General features: G+C 44.9%; 1 protein-coding gene across 1 annotated transcript in view; it reads left to right on the top strand.

Moving 5' to 3' along the window:
* LOC149237635 (uncharacterized) overlaps positions 1–19,074 on the top strand; it is a 262,020-nt gene that overhangs the window by 142,549 nt on the left and 100,397 nt on the right. Inside the window, exon 3 of the mRNA XM_089372729.1 lies at positions 11,237–11,416. Coding sequence (XP_089228855.1) covers positions 11,237–11,416 — 180 coding nt within the window. The remainder of the gene's footprint in view (positions 1–11,236; positions 11,417–19,074) is intronic.

Raw genomic sequence — 19,074 nt, 5'->3', positions numbered from 1 at the left:
ATGGCTCTGCTTCTTAGTCGCCAACTTTCCTCTCGATCCTTTAGTATCTGACTCCTTTTGGCCAGTAGGGATGTAATCTTGTTCTTGTGTTCTGGGGAGGAGTAGATCCCTCCATGTTCATTCTCGAAGACCTCTATTTCCTCTTCAGTAGCCTTGAGGATAAGGTCCTCCAGGGTTCGCTTCTTGTGCGCCCATATTTTGGAAAGATTCTTTAGTTCTCTCAGGTTGTGAGCAAAACCTTCTGTGATGTTCCCTCTGGCCTCTGGGGGGTGGGCCTTCCAAAATTCAGTGACTAACCTGGTGTAGTCTGCATCTCTTAGCCAGGCAGAGTTAAATTTGAAGGGGGCTCTAGGTTTGTTCATTCCTCCACTAATTTCCAGGTATATCAGCCTGTGATCCGATATGCCCCCTGAACCAACCCACTATCTAATTCTATGTCCCATGTTCAACAGGCGCTCCTTTATGAGGAACCGATCGAGCCTCCTGGATAGGCTGTCCTCTCCTGTTCTATTGTTCCTCCAAGTAGGTTGAATTTTGGATGAAGGGATATCAATAAGGTTATGATCCTCCAGAATGTTCTCAAAGAAATCTGAGAGAGTGTCCCTTTGAGCATGATGCCCCCATGATTCTGCAAATCCAATGGAAAAATTTAGGCCCCCCCACAAATGAGCTTGTCCTGTTGAAGTATGTGTGAGTTTAGCAGCCGGTTCCAATATGCTTCCCTATTATGACAGGGTCCATAAATATTAATGATCCTGAGCTCTGATTCAAGTTCATATGAGTAGATGTCTACCCCGATGTGCCCAGTGCTTCCCCATATGTTACAAATTCTGATGGAGCGGGAGTTTATCCCCAGGGCCAAACCCCCTGAGTAGCCATTTGCATCTAGAGAGTGAAACATCCACCCAGGAAGCCAAGATTCGAGCAGGTGTGTGATAACACTAGCCTGACCCAGGGTTTCTTGTAGAAAGAGGACATCGATCATCTCAGAGTTAAGAAATCTTCGCAAGGCTAGTTTTTTCCTAGGGCTAGCCAACCCTCGACAGTTGAAGGATAGCATCTTCATGGAGGGGGTGCACAAGGGTATTCACTGCTCTAAGAACCCAATCAATGGAATGTTGTCTGCCAGATGCTATCTCTTCCCCAGCTTGTAGGATGGCTTTCGATAAGGAGGAAGGTCAGCCTTGAGGTTGCTTCTGGGGTGGGGGGGAGGGGAGGAAATCAGACCAATGCCCAAGGAATTAGGTGCCTGAGATCGAGTCCGGGATCGAAGTGGGTATCTGGAAGATGGAGGGTCAAGTTCAGGGATGGTTGGGGGATCCTCAGGAAATGAAGGCGGAGTGCATGAGGAGGGAGAAGGGGGTTTAAGGGGGCATGCCAGGGTAATGGGGGGTATAGTGTAGGCGACAGAGGCTTGTACATTATTCGATGCAATGCAATAAGATGAAGCAGTAGTAAAAGCAGAGGAGGAAGATGATTCCAACATACCCATGGAGAATGCAGCCTCGGCAGCTGCCCTTGCTCTGGTCAGAGGAGGTGAGGGTGGCCTATATGGTGCTTTCCCACGTTTCTTCCTGGCCTCCTTTGATGTTGCTTTCTCTGCAACAGCCTGTGTCGAGTGATTCACTGCCTCTTCAGTCGAGGGTGGGTTTCCTTGTGTATGAGAGCTCTTGTGCGGAGTGACCTTATCCTTTTCTCCATCTTGCACCTTACTATTTAGAGGGCAATCCTTGAATAGATGTCCCACCTTATGGCACCTTCTGCAACGGAATGGGACCCCTTCGTAATCCAGAATTTGATGCTGAGAGAATGTTCTCCACTGTAATGTAATGTGTTCCTGAAGACCCCCCCTTGTATCCAGATGTACCAATACCCTGGCATATGCCATCATTCCAGTAGATAAGTAAGATCTATCGTGCTCAAGGTAAGTGCCCAGGGTATTACCAATGCGTCGAAATATGTCCTCCGACCAGAATTGGAGGGGCAATCCAGGAAGCCAAACCCAAATTGGCCCGACTCCTATCTGTTCTTTTTCCGGGTCAAATAGAGGGTTCCAGTGGCACAGAAGGACAAGGGCCTGTTCGAAATGCCAGAAGGAGGACAGGACCCAATTCGTGTGCTCAGCTCTGGCAAACCGAAGAGCGAACCAACCTCTAACAAAAGTTTGTACAAAAGGCAAGTTGGCCAAGTGCTGCCCCCATACCTCTACAGTCCAAAGCTTCAAATGAGCTGCTGTGTAGCTTCTGCCTCTGATCCTTCCAACCAGTACGCAGTCTGCCGTGTCCATGGAGTCGCCCCACTGGATATCTTCCCCAAGCCTGATTATGACGTCTTCGACTTTGGATTTGAAACACTTGCACTTTTTGCTTGGCCTTGCAGCAGCTTCAGAGGGGTCCGGTCGTTCCTTGTGCAGTGTAGGGTTAGTAGGAGGGTTTTTGTTGTGCAACTGTGGGAATAGCGTCCGAGAGTGGGGGAACTGTAGTGTAGCTGCCTGATGGAGGAGCAGCTGATATAGTTGCCTGAGGAGGCCCTTGTGTCGGGTTTGAGGGGATTCCGGGAGGGAGGTTAAGGGAACCGACTGATAGAGGGGGAGGAGGGTAATGTGAGGGTTCAGCCGTAGGGTTAGGGCTAATACAGTCGGCCATGAATTTAAATGCAGAGGGAGACTGGGGAGGGGAGGAGGGTATCGCCAGACTAGAGGGGGCTCAAAGAAGGTCACTGTAGAATTGGAGGGTCTCGAGATCGAGGGCAGGCCTGCGATGGTGTCTGTTAGATCGCAACAGAAGGGGAGAAGTCCTTGTGAGGCAGTGTGCGAGTTGGCCAAATGTTGACACCTTCCAACGGATCCTCCAAATAATCGACAATATCCAACTCCATGGTTGTTCCAAGGAGACCTCTGCCAGCTGCCTCCGAAACTATCATAACCATCGCAACAATGCTAGGTCGGGAGAAGGCAGGTAAACTGTAATACAATGAATAAATCATGGGGTAGGGGTTTTACATGGCCATTACGAAGAGCCGGATCGCGTTACGGTGACCGCCACGGTGTCGGTAGTCTGGACATAGCGAATATGCTACAGGAAAGGTGCAGGGGAGGTATAGGGTCTCTGCAGTAACCCTAACCCTTTTCGAATTGTCGCCGAAGCTCCATCTTTTCCTTTGTCCGTTTATGTAAGTTGTTGTCCACTTTTACTTGCAATATTGATTATCTAACCCTTGTACTTGTCGTTTATTGGCTCACAGTTATTTGATGCCATTGTCTATTTGAGGATTCCGTTTACAAGTGCAAGTTATATTTCCTATTGCTCATATTTCACATTTTGATCTAACATTGTTTTTGCAAGATTACTTGTCATTGTAACTTGAATTCCCATTTCCATTGTGCAAGTATTTGTTATTTACATTTGAGCAATTATTTGTAAAGCATTGGTTTACACTCTTTATCCTTTGAATGACATATTGATCATCATTGAATATATATCTGTTATACTACTCAGACATATACATACTTTCTTAAATCAAGTCCTCTTTGAGAAGTAGTTCCATTAACCTTAGTCTCCTAGAACCTCATTTCATTTTACTAATTATTCTTAGGGACCACCCACCTTCACTTAGCTAGGAGAGGGCTTTAATGGAGAGAGTTGGGATTAGGTGGCAACCTGTTCTTTGAGTTTGCCACCAAGAACACACCTTGTGGGGTTGAGGATTTTTCCCACACTAACCTAGGCATGCAAGCGAGGTGGAAATGATGACAACAATAACTATGATATAACAGTGACCCTGATGTTTGATCGTAACCCTATATGACAATGCTCTTGATATGTGAGAGTGACTTATATGATGGAGGACATGAAAATTACCTAATAGTGTGAATGACAGCATAATGATCCTGTTGACAATGAGACAGTGATCCATGTGACAAGGGCATGGCTGTAATTTATGAGACAATGACTAAGTGGCAACTATGCATTAATTTTAATGTTTGGATATGACAGTGACCTTGTTGCATACCAGTGACCTAAATGCATGATAGTGATCCTGATATGACTGTGTCGTCGACATGGCAGTGATATTTGTTATGGCAATGACCTTGATGACAATGCATAGTGACTTTGATGACAGTGATAAATGACAGTGAGATATATGATGATAGTGACCATGCTCTTATGATGATAGTGACCTTGCTCTTATGATACATGACAATAATGATGACACTTGACAGTGATGATGTTCCTTGATAGTGAAGACTCTTGATATTGATGATACTTATTGCAGTGTCATGGATGATGCTTCTCGATACAATGATATGATAGCAACTCTCTTGGACTTGTTTGATAATCAGAGATCATATCGTTCAATTCACAAACGTAGTTGTGAACTGACTTGAGTTGGCCCTTTTCCTACCTTCCGTGCTTTATATGGTTATGATGCTTTGACCTTTGCTAATATGGTGTTTGGAGATAGCCAGGCCCCAGAGGCCAAGGATTGGGTACAGGAGAGCCAAGACATCCTTAGAGCTCTCAAGGATAATCTTCAGGCAACCCAGAACCAACAGAAGATATATGTAGACAGGCACAAGATTGAGAGACACTTTGAGGTCGGGGACTTGGTTTTTTGAGGCTCCAACCATACAAGTAGTCCACCTTGCAAGAGGGAGATCATAAGCTCAAGCCATGTTTTTATGGACCTTATAAGGTGACTAGATGAGTTGGAGAGGTGGCATATGAGTTGGAACTCCCACCTAGGAGTAAAGTGCACAACGTATTTCATGTTTCGTGCCTGAAGAAGGCTTTGGGGTAGTGGGTGAAAGCTATCATGGAGTTACCACCCCTAGATGATGAGGAGCATTTGGTGTTGGTGTCGGAATCGATTTTGCAGGTAAGGGGAAGCAAGCTCAAGAGCGGGATCGTTAGTGAATTGTTGGTGAAGTGGAAGGACCTACATGAGGAGGATGCCACGTGGGAAGGAGAATAGGTTCTTCAACACCCATCACTGCAGTTGCTTGAGGGAAAGCAACATCTAGGCAGGGAGGATTGTGATGTTCCCACTTAGCAATTTTGCTAAGTAAATACATTTTTGCACAATTTTGGTATTTTGACATGATGGACTTAGTAAAGTGGGTTAGTAGGACCCCACTTTGCAATTTTGATTAAAGAAGGCTCAAATGTAGGAAAAAGGAGGCAAATCGAATTCCAAGTGGAAAGTGAGGGCCACTCCAAGAGGGAATACACACCCCTTAGAGAAATTTGCACTTATGGAGAGAAAAGGAAGAAGGGGGAACGAATTATGGGTCCCACATGGAGTGAGAAGAAGCCCAAGGATAAATAGGAGGAGCATACATCATTTTGGGACTTTTCTAAACTAAGAATTGAACGTCTTGTATGCTGGAGTTGTTTAGTCCAGTCTACCCATGCTATTGAGCACAAGAGATCTCCGAGGGGAAATCTCACCTCCATCTTCGGTGGACTTCGAGTACCACCGTAGGGGAGTCACTTGCTGCATTTTAGGAGCTGATTCGGGAAGACTTTTTGGAGGGTTTGAACTTTCTTGGGAGCAAACTGGGCGCAGTTATGAGAGCACGCACTTGTGGGAGAAATTGCTCTCGGCGTGTTAGCTTTTGGGTCTTCTGGGGAGCTATCTTCTTGGTAATTCCGAAGGTTGGATTGTTGTGTAGGGCTGGAGTTGAGGGAGCTTTGAGCAACATTTATCTAGCCTTTGAGTTGTCCGCAGAGAGTCTCAGGCTTGGCCTACGTAGGTGATGAGAGATTGGAGATTTGTGGAGGAGGATTGCCGGGAATTTGGGGCTTGGCTGAGGAGATTTTACAGGGGAATTGTTGTGGGATTTTCCGAGAGTTTGGGATGTTGTTTGAGGGTATTCATTCCTATGGTGCGTTTTCCTTAATGAAGAAGGGAGTGTGTATTTTTGGGGGGCTTCTTGGTTAGTCGAAACTAGCTCGACCCCTTACTGGGTTTCGCTGAGCTGGTGGAGTAGAGGTTGTGGCTAATTTCTCGGAATTTTTGGAACATTCTAGAGGGATAAATCAACAAATCCTAGCAGCAAGTTGCAACAACAAATTTTCTAGGTTGGCACAGATCTTGTAGCAAAGCCATTTCCGACACATGGGCACCATCATTTCTCACCTAGGATCTTGTCTTTCTTGCTGTAGCAAGCCTAGGTGCACCTATTCCATACATATTTGTACTCCTCTTGGTTCAATTAATGAAATGGCTTAGCTTGGCGTAGTTTTTGAGTAAATGGGTATTGTTTATACAAGACTGAATTTTTGTGTTGCATGTTGTAGTTTTGCTTGATTAAATCTGTTATTTCCTAGTAGGAATATTACAAGGACTCTTTACCATTGTTCTCTTCTTGAAGTGAGACACTCAAATTTGTAGTAGGGTTTTCTTTGTCGTTGAGTTATTTATGTCCTTGAACATAAATGGGCCATTCTTTATCCTAATATGCTTCTAGATGTGGTTTTGGCGTGCTTTCTTCATCGAATTCTTCATTCTGGGGATGGAGACAAACAATTTCTTGATTTCCTTCTTGAAATGGGCCTTCCTCTGCCTCCTCCTCCTGAGAAGAATGATGATATGGATATTTTAGATGGTCCTTTTGTGCCTGAATTTGAGACAGATATTATTAATGATCCCATGGAGTTCATGGATCCCTTAGATCCTCCATGTGATCCTCTTGCCAGGAAGAGGCTAATTGGCCTCGTGACACATTACAGGAAGATGAGAGACACGTTCCGTTCAAAAATCATTTAGAGAAAGGAAGAATCCATGCAAGTATCGGGGATATGTTGTAGCCATGAGCACTATGATTCAAGTCAAACCTCCTACCTTTGAAGAAGCCGTAAAAGAACAAGTTTGGAAAGATTCTATGACTGAATAATATGAATCGATCATGAAGAATGACATATGAGATGTTGTGCCAAGACCAAAGGGGAAATCCGTGGTGACTTCAAAGTGGCTATTCAAGATCAAGCATGGAGTTGATGGTAACATTGAGAAATACAAGGCAAGGTTCGTATTTGCACCTGTGGCTCAATATACAACCATTCGTTTGATAGTTTCCCTTATCGCAAGTCAAGGATGGACCCTTCATTAGATGGATGTGAAAACTGCATTCCTTCATGGCATGTTACAGGAAGAACTGTACGTTGAACAACCATAAGGATTTGAAGTAAAGGATCGAAAGAGACATGTTTTTAGGCTGAAGAAGGCATTGTATGGTTTGAAGCGAGCCCCCAGAGCATGGTACATTTGGATAGACAATTATTTGGTGAAGCTGGATTCACAAGAAGCAATGTCGATCCCAACCTCTACTTCAAGGTAGTCCAAGGTATGTCATTGATTTTGGTTTTATATGTTGACAATCTATTCTTGACAGGTAGTGAGCCCCTGATGATCGAGTGTAAGAGGGAGCTAGCCTCTGAATTTGAGATGAAGGACCTTGGACTCATGCACTACTTTCTAGGCCTTGAGGTGTGGCAAAGGCCTGGTGAGATTTTCCTTTCACAAGGAAAATATGTTGTGAAGTTGTTGGAGAGATTTGGAATGACAGAATGCAAGTCCCTACCCACACTGATGGAAATGAACTTCAAGAAGTTATGTGGAGAAGTTGCAGGACCCGATTTGGCAAATCCATTTGAGTATAGACAGTTGATTGGGGCTTTGATGTTCTTAGTGAACACCCGTCTAGACATATGCTATGCAGTGAACACGTTGAGTCAATTTATGACTGAGCCTCTCCATGCACATTGGATTGTTGTCAAACACATTTTGAGATATTTGCATGGGACAATCACACTTGGTTTGAGATATTTTGTCGGAGATGTTCGACTTCATGGATACATCGTTGTTGACTGGGTAGGAAATGTTGTCAGTAGGAAGCGTACATCTAGATGTTGTTTTAGCCTTGGATCTGCCATGATATTTTGGATGAGCAGGAAGTAAAGTCTGTAGCATTGAGTGCTGCCGAGGTAGAGTACATTGTCGCTAGCATGGCTAGCTGCAAAGCAGTTTGGTTGAGGAAGCTCTTTGGAGAGCTATTTGAGTAGGTCCTAGACACTACAATGATATATTGCGACAACAAAAGTGGGATCTGTCTGGCAAAGAATCTTGTATTTCATGACAAGTCCAAGCACATAGAGATCCGATATCGCTTCATTCGATACATGGTGCAGAGGGGAGCCGTTGGACTCCATCATATATTGATAGATGAGCAGATTACAGGTATTCTCACCAAGGCTTTGCCAAAAGGGAAGTTCTTGGTCTTCAAAGAGCAACTTGGACTGACAGATTTGACCCCTCTTGATAAGGGGCATTATTGATCAAGGACACTAAGCCAACTCTTCCCCCCATTTTGATCTCCCATGGTGTGGAATTGAGATGGAGGGCTCCTGGGGTTGAGGGATCTTTGGACAATAGGGTATCACCTCTATCTGTTACCCATAGGGTTGGAGATGTTGCTCCCCTATATTGGTCTTTGCAGAGTCCCTAGTTGGCATCATACCCTTAAGTTGGGCTTGTTGGGATTGCCCCTCCCCGTTTGGCGAACGGGTTGAGGAGGCTTGGGGCATGTGATCCTTTCCTATTGGTAAGTTGGGTATCTTGCCCAAGCTCGAATTATGATGCAAGTGTTCTACCACATGAATCTTGAGGGTCATTGTTGGAAAGATCGACATGCAATAGGATGGGTTGAGATGTGCTCCCCTGTATCACCTATTGCTCGATATGGGGTTGAAGATATTTAGCTTCCCCATGAGTTTTAGATTGAGATGTGCTCTCCGACGATGTAGAGGGTGGTATTGTTAGCTCCCCGATGATTCTTCTTCTTTATATTCGAGAATGTTTCAGCAGATAGAGTTGAGTAGAGATGGGATATGATATGATGACAGGATACACATGACATGATGCAGGTGGAATTCTCCCTAGTTGAGAGGGAGTGTTAAAATTGGCAACTAGGGACAAATTCCACTTTTGACAGCTCATTTGATGGAGATGATGATTGCATTGAATTCCTCTTTTCGAGAGGACCAAAATCGACCTAAAGATCATCAAACTTGGACAACAGAAAATGTACTTATGAAGAAAAGCCCACATATGGACATTTGGATAGGTCGGCCGTAATAGTAAATCGGTCACCCTTGGAAGCTTATAAATACAAGTGACCTCAAGCTCATTTGGACATCACTAAGCATCTTCTTCTTCTTTTTTTCATTGATTTGTTCGCACAGGTCTGAGGCTAGGTCGACAAAAGAAGTTCGCAAGGGTCTAAAATTACAAGGTTCGAAGCCCGCATCTGTTTTTAGGGTTTTGGGTTATAGTCATTGGCTTGTCAAAGGATAAATTCAACTGCAGTAGCTGCCTTGTAGTCTCAAGGGAGCGACTGGAAGCTTTAGTCGCTCGCACAACTCCTCCTCCCTGCGACTGAAAGGTAGGGCTAAAGTTTTTCAGTTGACGACAGTTGACCGTAGTGGACCGCAAACAGGAAAAGTTGTCTCTGATCTATAATGATGATAAAAACGTATTTTTGAATATTGTTGGGATAATTTTGTTGGATGATTTTGTATTGGGCTCATTGTACTCTCTGCTAAACATTTTATGACAATCTAATAGAAGAAGAATTTCAAAGGGTGTTCCCCCTTGTGGGATTTTGCCCTGGTCTTTGACCAAACCTGGTGTCTTTGGTTGACGTGTTAATAGCTTAATTGTTTCCTTTGTTATTGCATTTATTGTTCTATCTTCAATTACTATTGATGATTGGAAAGATTAATTGGTATTGAAAAGATTGCTAATTGAAGTATTAAATTGGGCTAAAGTAATTGATACAACATAGAACAGTCTGAAAAATTAACATCAACCTCTTATGTGAAGGAATTTTGAACCTTATACCCCTTGTTTACCTACATATTTTGTAAATTTTAGGTAACAAACTATGGAAGTACTGCAGTGACCTGTAGCTCTGGTAATTTTCTAGGTAATAATATCGCCTATTTTTGTAGGATTTCATAAAAAATTCTAATGCACTGTTGAATTCTTATGGTTATGCTTTCTTGATTCTGATGCGCCTATTCAATTCTTGGTCTTTTTTGGGTTCTATTTTTCGAAAAATCCTAAAAGTTGCTAGGCTTATCAACTTGAAATTCTGAACGGTCATAACTTTTATGTTTTTACTCTTAGGAAAAATCATCAAATTCAAGATTAGGATGACTTTGTGAATTTTTTTCACATAATGAGGTTACACCATAATAGTACAAGATTGTTATTCGTCCAAAGTCTAACCTCCATAATAGTACAAGATTGTTATTCAACCAAAGTCTAACCTCCATAATAGTACAAGATTGTTATTTGTCCAAAGTCAAATTCAGGCATGGTATGTTTGAAATGGAATCGTTGAATTCTGTGGACATTATCATTTGGGAAGAACGGGATTCACAACTCATTCAAGTGGGTATCATAACAAAGTTCACATGAAAGTACTGATTTAGCCTCAACCCCAGTCATACCATTTCCAGTAACATTTGCATAAGCATTAAGATATTACCATGAGGAGACATGATGACATAGACCCTAATAATGCTCCTTTTCTGACGACTCTACTTAGGCCCAAATACTAAACCATTTGTAGATAGGCCCTAAAGTCCTCATGGATATTGAAACATTTAGGCAATAAATATGAACTTGCCTCTTTATAGTCAGCAATTTTACTCAAACTAATATTCCATATCAGTGTGGGCCAAATTAAAAATACACAGATCCCAATGGTACCCCTTTTCTAGACATGTTTACATTGGCCCAAATACCAAATGATCTGTAGATAGGCCTCAAGGGCCTCATGGATATTTGAACATTTAGGTAGTAGATTTGAACTTGCGTCTTTATAGACAGCAATTTTACTGCAAGTACAAATAATCCATATGTGAATGGAGCCAATGAAAAATACAGAAATAATTATTCTCTTGGAAAGCTCGAATGTATTTTGCAACTTTGCTTTAAACTTGATTTATTGCTGGTTATGATGATATGCTTCAGTATGTCAGCGTATCAGTTTTTTGGAGCAGGAGGTTTAATAAGAAATAATGTTTTTTATTCCTACCACATTTATCCCATTCAGATTGAAATCATGGATGATAATCACATACTGGTTGATGTCAATTTGTTTTCTCTTTTTTGGGACATAATATTTTGATCTAAATAGATTTGTGACAGTTTCTTTGTTTGGCAGCTGTGAAGGCACCAGGGATGGAACCTTTAAAAATTTCTCTACCGCAGAAGAATCGTGAAAAGGTAGAGAATGTTTCAATGTGGGAATGGTCTGGCTCAGCACTTGATGAGGGTGCTGATGCAGCCGACTGGTTTTCGAGGTATTTTGGCAAACCTTGTCGGTTGGTGCGGTTTGATACAGGCAAGTTCTGTGTCTTTCAGACTTAAGATGTAAAAGCCTCAAAGCAGAAACGTCTTATAATTAAAATGACTATTTAGATAAGAAAGTCTTCATATGACAATGATTTCATTACCCAAACTGATTAATATATGTTAAAACTGAAACTCAGTATGGTTAATGTAAACACCTTGTATATTGTAGTACGTTCTAGATTATTAAAGATATATGGTTATACATAGATCATATTCTTGTCCCTTGAATGGTCAGGTTCATGGCCTTGAGAAAGTTTAGTCACAGGTACCAAGTTCGTGTAAATATGTGCAGTGTTTGTGTGTATGCATGTGTCATTCAACCAAACACATACAACTTCTCTATATAAACTAAATGTCACTTGCTCGATTTGTTTTATTTCTTTCATATTTGCTACTAGATGGAAATGGAATGCAAGTCTCTATTTTTCTTGTTTGTTGTGGATATTTGGTGGAGAAACTATGGTGGAAAAGCATCACTTTTTTGTTTGGGTGCTTAGAAATCTTGTAGTGCTTTAGGTTGCAAGTGTGAAAAATCGTTTAGCCGATTCCTACTGCAGCAAACTGATAATATTTCACCTACTTGTTAAATTGCTTTAACAAGTTACTTGCAGTTTTCAATGGCAAACTCTGAAATACATAAATTGTAGCCTACACAAAATAAATACTACGGAAACTAAACACTGCATTGGAGAGAAATAAACACACACATCAACACAGTTGTTTTTGGACAATGTCCCCGGAAAAACCCAACTTGGGAAAACTGGTGCAGCAGCTGAGGGTTTTAATTATTATGCAGTAGTAAATCTGAGTACAAATCGTTGGATGCCCAAACTAGCTATTTGATACAGAGAAATGTTGGCAAAGAGTTAGTGAGAAAAATCTCACACTGATTCAGGAGATCCGACACTGATCAAGGGCTAGATGGCTTGCCCCATGCTGCCTCTGCGTAGCTTCTGCGTCACACTGGCTAGGCTCTGCGTCACCTCCTCTGCTGATCCCTTGCTGTTTGGAAATTTGTCCCTCTGGCCCTCTCGTCTCACACGACGACTTCTGGCACTGGATCTAGACTCTCCCAGCTGGATTTCGAACTCCCTCTGAAGCTCTACGTGGCACTGTGCTGCCTCACTGAACTGATCTCTGCCTTCTCTTCCTTGCACTCTTTGGATCTGGAAAACTCTCCTCCGGGCTACTATCCCTGCCCCTCACTGCAGGGAGATCACTCGATCTTACTCAAGCAACTCAATGCAACTACTCTTGAGAAATTTGATCTTTGACCTCCCGTGACCTCCCGTCCAGGCTCCTGTAGCTCCCGTGACCCCCCGTCCAGGCTCCTGTGACCTACCGTCCAGGCTCTCGTGGCTCCCGTGATGCCTGTCCAGGCTCCCGTGGTTCCTGTGAGCTGCTCTCCCGTCCACGTAGCTACTCACCATCCACGCAACTGCTTGACTTGCTGCCACGGAGCTGCTCGACGTCCTCGGCAGACTCCCGTCGAGGCTTCGCGTCGCTGCTCACCCGTCCACTCCGTTGCTTGACTCTTCCACGACTTGCTGCCATGGAGTTGCTCGTCCTCCTTTGGAAACTTCTGTTGAGGCTACACGCCCCTACTCGACCCGTCCACGTCCCTGTCAAGAGCTGCTGCTTGCTGGAACGGTTGAAGCTCCACACATAGCAGTGTCAATTGCCAAAACGTTGTTGCCGTCGCTGCCACCATGGACGTTCACCACAATGCCACTGCCGTCTACGTTTCGGCCCTCTGAAAACTCAGCCTCCTAGAAACTTTCAGCCCTGGAAAAATCAACTACTCCAACCATGACAGAGCAGCAACACAACACGGACCCCGGGGAAGCCGAAACGCCACCGTCCATAGATTTCAACAACAGAGGTCCGCTGAAGTACTTACAGCAGTGCCACAATAAAGGCGAGAATGTATACAGCCCCACCGATATTGCATTAGAAACAGATTTTTCTTTCTGGACATCCCAAATTAGACAAATTATGAGGAAAATGGAACACCTAGAGGCGGAAAATCGCGAGCTGCGAGCCGACATTGGCACTTTGTCAAACAGAGTTCTATTGGTAGAGGGAGAGAACACATCTATCAGAAAAGCACTGCAGGAATACCGAGAACAAAGTGCGGGGCAGAATTCCGACGAAATTTTACAGGCGGAGATCAGAGATCTTAAAAACAAATAGGAGGAAATTAGATCCCAACAAATGTCCTTTAAGCAGGAAACAGAGTCGCATATCAACACATGGGCATAGGTGGTCAGAGGAAAGGACAAGGCCCCTCCGGTCATAGCGTCGGAGGAAGTATTGCAGGCACAGCTCGTGGAGGAAAGAACCCGACGAGCAAGAGAATTAAATCTTAAGGTAAGAGGACTTCCTACACTTCCCCCCTTAGTGGACCCAATGGAACTGGGGAACAGGTTTCTATGCGACACTCTCGACATACTAGACATAACCTTGGACAAAGCCTGGATAGGGCAGGACTCTACCCTCTTCCTCAGGTTCCGTGACTCCTCGGATAGACTTCGGGTACTCCGAGCCAAGCGGAAGCTATTCTCTCTTCCGAATAAAGTGTTTTTGGATGAAGACCTCACAAGAGCTCAAGTAGCTGAATTGAAACAGGCCAGGGAACAGGTTGCAGCAGCAAGACAGGCAGGGAAATGGGCAGTGATTAGAAACCTTCGGGCAGTTATTCGGGACACCTTCCCCCCAGGATGGGCATCCCGTTCAGGTAGCTCCAAATGACGGGCCCGAGCAGAGAGGAGGCGGGGCACAGATCTCTCGGTTCACTGCTGGAATGGCAATGGCTCCTTCTGGTCTTCACCAGGCCTACTTTATGAAGCCCTTAGCTCAGCAGACATCCTCCTGGTTACCGAGACTCATGCGAGCCCAGTCCGACCTCTCCCCGACATTACAGGATACCAGTGGACTGCAGTTTGCAAATAGGAGACACGGAGTTCAGGAGGTGTCAGGGGATCAGGGGGTGTTGCTTGCCTTGTCTGTGATAGCCTCAGGAGCAGAGTACCATTGGTCGCAACTAATGAGTATGCCAGATTGATGTGGATTTAGATCAGAGCCAGAACATCACCTCCGAGAGACATTTATGTCGCAGTCTGTTACTTCCCACCTATCTCGTCTTCCTACGCTATTCACAATAGCTCAGACAGAGACCCTTTTACAGACCTGTATTCTGACATCACCAGTTTTTCGGCAGTAGGGAACATCATTCTCACGGGGGACTTCAATGCCTGGACCAAAGATCTCCAGACTCCTATGCATGACCGGAGAGAGGATATATTTTGCACTCGGGGGATTGACCCGACCACGATCGGCATGCACCAGACCTCTGAGGATCACTTGGGACCCACCACAGCCTATGGGAGATATCTGCTACAGTTGGGAGAATCTCATGAGTTGGTAATTTTGAATGGCCTACCATGTTTCCCATCCTCGCACTTCTTTACCTGCAGACCATTTGGAGGCGGGGAAAGTGTGGTTGACTACGCTATTGAAAATCTAGATCTCCTCCCTTACATCAAAAATTTCTCAATCACCCCCATCCCTCTCACAGATCATGCACTCCTCTCACTCTCTTTGCAGTTTGACCTCCTGAATCCATCTCCTACTCTTCCCTGCAGCCCTCCCAGGACCACCTTTCGATTTGAGGAGGGTGACCCTGATCTCTTCTCCTCAATCCTCAGACAGACACTTCCATCGGAGTCCCAGTTTGCCTCTCTCAGCTCTGCCAAGGACAAATACCAGTGTCTCTCATATGCAATCTGGGAAGCTGCACTCCAATCCTTCCCCCACTCTACCCGTACCACCACCGCCTCCTGCAAACCGGGAAATTGCCCTATGAATAAATGGTATGACCAGGAATGCAAGTCTATGCATCAGGACCTCCGACAAGCATTCCGGAACTCCTTACCAACATACCCTAACCTCTGTTTAGCCTACCGTTGCCTCCTTTGCCGCAAGAAGCGCCTTTTCATTGCCCATAGGAGATAATTTCTTTCTACTCTCCTCCTTCGCTCCCCTAAAGATTTTTGGGGGACCATCCTTTCCCGGCGCTCACCTACCCCAGTCGACCTTGATCCTGCCTCAATGTTCTCTCACACCGCCCAGCTATATGACATTCCTGGGCAGTCTCTGATTCAGGTTACTTCCCCCCCACACCTCCTGCCACCTTTTCTCCGACAAAGATATCAGAGAGGCAATATGGACAATGAATAGCAGCAGGGTAGCAGACGAAGAAGGCTTCCAGGCAGAATTCTTCAAACATGGACTTCGCCCCCTAGTAGGATATCTGGTGGACCTTTTCAACCAGGTGGTTTGGGATGGATTTCCGGATGGTTGGTCACACCACATTATCTACCTGATCCACAAGTCAGGCTCTACTTCCAACCCCAACAACTACAGGACAATCATGGTTGGGCACACATTCTCCAAGCTATATGCTACAACACTCCATAGGATACTCTCCCATTTCCTTGAGCAGAGACAACTCAAGGCCAGGGGCCAAGCAGGATTCCGCCCAGATCACCAGACGATTGACCACATCCTTATTCTTCGTGCGTTGATCGAGGAGGCTAGACATCGATCCTCTAAAGTGCACTGCTGCTTTGTAGACTTCCGGAAGGCCTTTGACTCAGTCCTGAGGGAGGATCTTTTCTAGAGACTAAGAGAGATTGGCATCTCCTCGACTTTCTTGACAGCTATCATGCTCTTCTATGAGGCCATCCTTTGCCATCTCCGCATAGTTAGAGGAATGTCAGATTTCATCCGAAGCACCATTGGAGTCAAGCAAGGATGCCCCCTTTCTCCTACTTTATTCGGGATCTATATCGATGAGCTTGAGTCTTTCCTCCGGGAGCATATCCAGGAGACAGATGGGTGTCTTCTTCACCAGGTCCTGATTTCCATCCTCCTCTTTGCAAACGATATTGCCCTTATTGCCTCCTCCCAAGAAGGCCTTCAGAGTCAGCTGGATGCTCTCGCAGCTTTTTGTGACCGGAGGCATCTAATTGTGAACTTGGGTAAAACCAAAGTGATTATCTTTAATGGAATCAAGAAAACCTCAGACTTCCACTTCCTATTTAAAGGAGAAGAGATCGATATTGTCAGCACCTATACATATTTGGGAGTTCAGTTTTCAGGGCCTCGCTTCAGCATGCAGCCAGCCCCTCAGCCTCGGATTAACAAAGGGTATGGCTCCCTAGCCCTTCTAGAAAGGCAATGTTTCCAGCACCATTTCTAGGACATCTCGTCCAAAATGAGCATCATGAACACTTTGATTCGCCCCACAGTACTTTACGGCTTAGAGATTTGGGGTCCCTCTCTCCTAGAGTCAGATTGGGCTTCAGCGGAGCGGGTCCAGACCCTCCTTTTGCGCTGTTTCATTAGGTGCAAGCAGACAGTTCCTCAGCACATCATTCTAGCAGAGTTCGGGGCTCAACCTTTCCGCCTAGAGGTGATATTCAGGTTAGTGTCGCTCCTGCACAGGCTCCGAGGCCTGGCAGACGCGAGGAAGGGTCGAGATAGATACCCATATTTAGCATATTTCTCCTCGGAGAACATCGCCTATATGCAGACAGGCCGATCCAAATGTTGGTACACCGGTGTGACAGAGCTTCTGGAGGCTTCAGGAATCCAAATTGACCATCTCCCTCCTTTTCAGTACTCTTTGAATGCTCCAGGCCACCTCCTTCCCAATCAGCAAGAGCTGAATAAAATCATTAAGGAGGATATTTACAGACGATACATTCAGACTACATGGACCAATCCTCCTAATGTGTTGTGTCCAAAAATGGTCTTCTACGCGGAGCATTGCCTGGAGATTAGGGATGGGCTCATCATTAGACCCTAGTACACGTTCTAGCATTGGATGCATGCCCTTAGAACCCCCCTCGGGCAGTTCAGAGTTGGGTCTCACAGACTCTGGGTGGAGATAGATCACCACATCGATAGGGCAGATAGGATTTGCCAGCTCTGCCACTTACAGGAGATAGAGACAGAGACACATTTCATCTTCGGATGCCCTGCTTACTACGAGATTTGAGGTCGTTTCCATTGTCTCTTCAGGTCTTCTCAGACTTTGACCAGCTTCCTCAGATATGTTGATCCGAGATGCCTTGCACTTTATCTCCAGGAGGCCTTCAGATTTTGGGCCTGTTTTCTTCAGCCCCCCACTAGATTGGACACCACGCAGAAGATCACGGACTTCTTTAGGGCACTACCATTAGCGCGGGGCACCAAAAGAACCATTGACCGACCCACAGACACTGAGACCAGATCAGTGCAGTCCCAGGGGGCCGACCCACCAGACTGCACCAGTGCTCCAGGATTGGATCCACCCTTGGGAGGCGCCCTAGAACCTCCAGGCGACAGCAGCGACAACCCAGTATGCCCACAAGACAACAGACTTTGACAAGCTTCTCTCAGTTTTCTTCTCTCGACCTCAGATGTTAGGAGTAGGAATTGGACAGGAGACTCCTTTTTTCTCCTTCTCCTTCTCTGCTTCATCACAGTGCTTTGCTTCGAAGCCGAGAGCTTCTAGCTTCTACATTTACATTTACTTAGATTATAGATGTATTTTCTGCTCTTTAAAAAGAAATGTTAAAGGGGACCGTTTGGTCCACCGGCTTGGCTTGATGTAATCATTGTAACTGATAGTCCCGTTGACCTATTATGGTCATTTGTTGGACATTAATAAAATTATCTTATCTTATCTCTCACTCTATGTGTTCTCTAAGTGCCCATCGAACTCTTTCTTATAATCTCTCGTTGGAGCTCCAACGACCAAGATTAAAACATAATCAAGGGCTAAGATTAACTGGGAGTTGATCATCGTCTTCTTCTAGAAGATTCACACCTGATTTAATTAATACCCTTTAATTAACCAGATTTCTTAAGTCTAGACTTAGGGAACCATTAAAAAAGGTTGATTATTTCAATTAAATCATCTCTAGGTGGAATTTTCCCAAACAATTTCTGGGTATTGGAGAATGCATGTGTGTTAGCCTCTCTGCAAAATCTCAAGGCTAGAGCACATCCGATGCTATAGAAATCAACACTCCCTCTTAGCGAGGAATCTGTTCTAGTGCTACAACCCACTGAAGCATCACTTTGACTCTACAACACCTCTTGTTGCGTCGCCGATGTCTAGTTGCAGTTGCCCACCAACTACTGCGCAACTCTGATTGTTGCATCCATGCTACTGTTGACTTTGTTGAACTACTGTCAACTACTGCATCTGCACTGCAACTCTGTTGTTTCTGCCACTGCAGCATCTGCAATGGCCTCTCATTTGTTGCTGTTGCAACTAAGAGATGTCCATCCTACTGAACCAACTGTGGTCAGTATGATGCATCTGTCACCTGAGTTCTGATTGCTGCTGGTCTTTGCACTGTCACTGAAGCCTCTATGTTGCTGCTAACTCTGCACTGTGCCAATTGCACTGCTTCCAACTCTACTCTGCTCTGCTAAGTTTCTGACTGCTACTAGCCACTGCATCTGTCACCTGACTGCACCAACTGACACTCGTCCATCCTGCTACTACTGACTACGGGCTACCCTAGCAAGGTCTTGATCCAAGAGGTGGACTCCTCAAGGATCCTGCCCATTCTGTAGCTCTCTGAGGCC

Source organism: Pinus tabuliformis, chromosome 8 (assembly GCF_031772625.1).
Source record: "Pinus tabuliformis cultivar Carrire ecotype Pingquan chromosome 8, CPIR1, whole genome shotgun sequence".
Taxonomy (NCBI): Eukaryota; Viridiplantae; Streptophyta; class Pinopsida; order Pinales; family Pinaceae; genus Pinus; species Pinus tabuliformis.
This window is presented reverse-complemented; position numbering and strand designations above follow the sequence as displayed.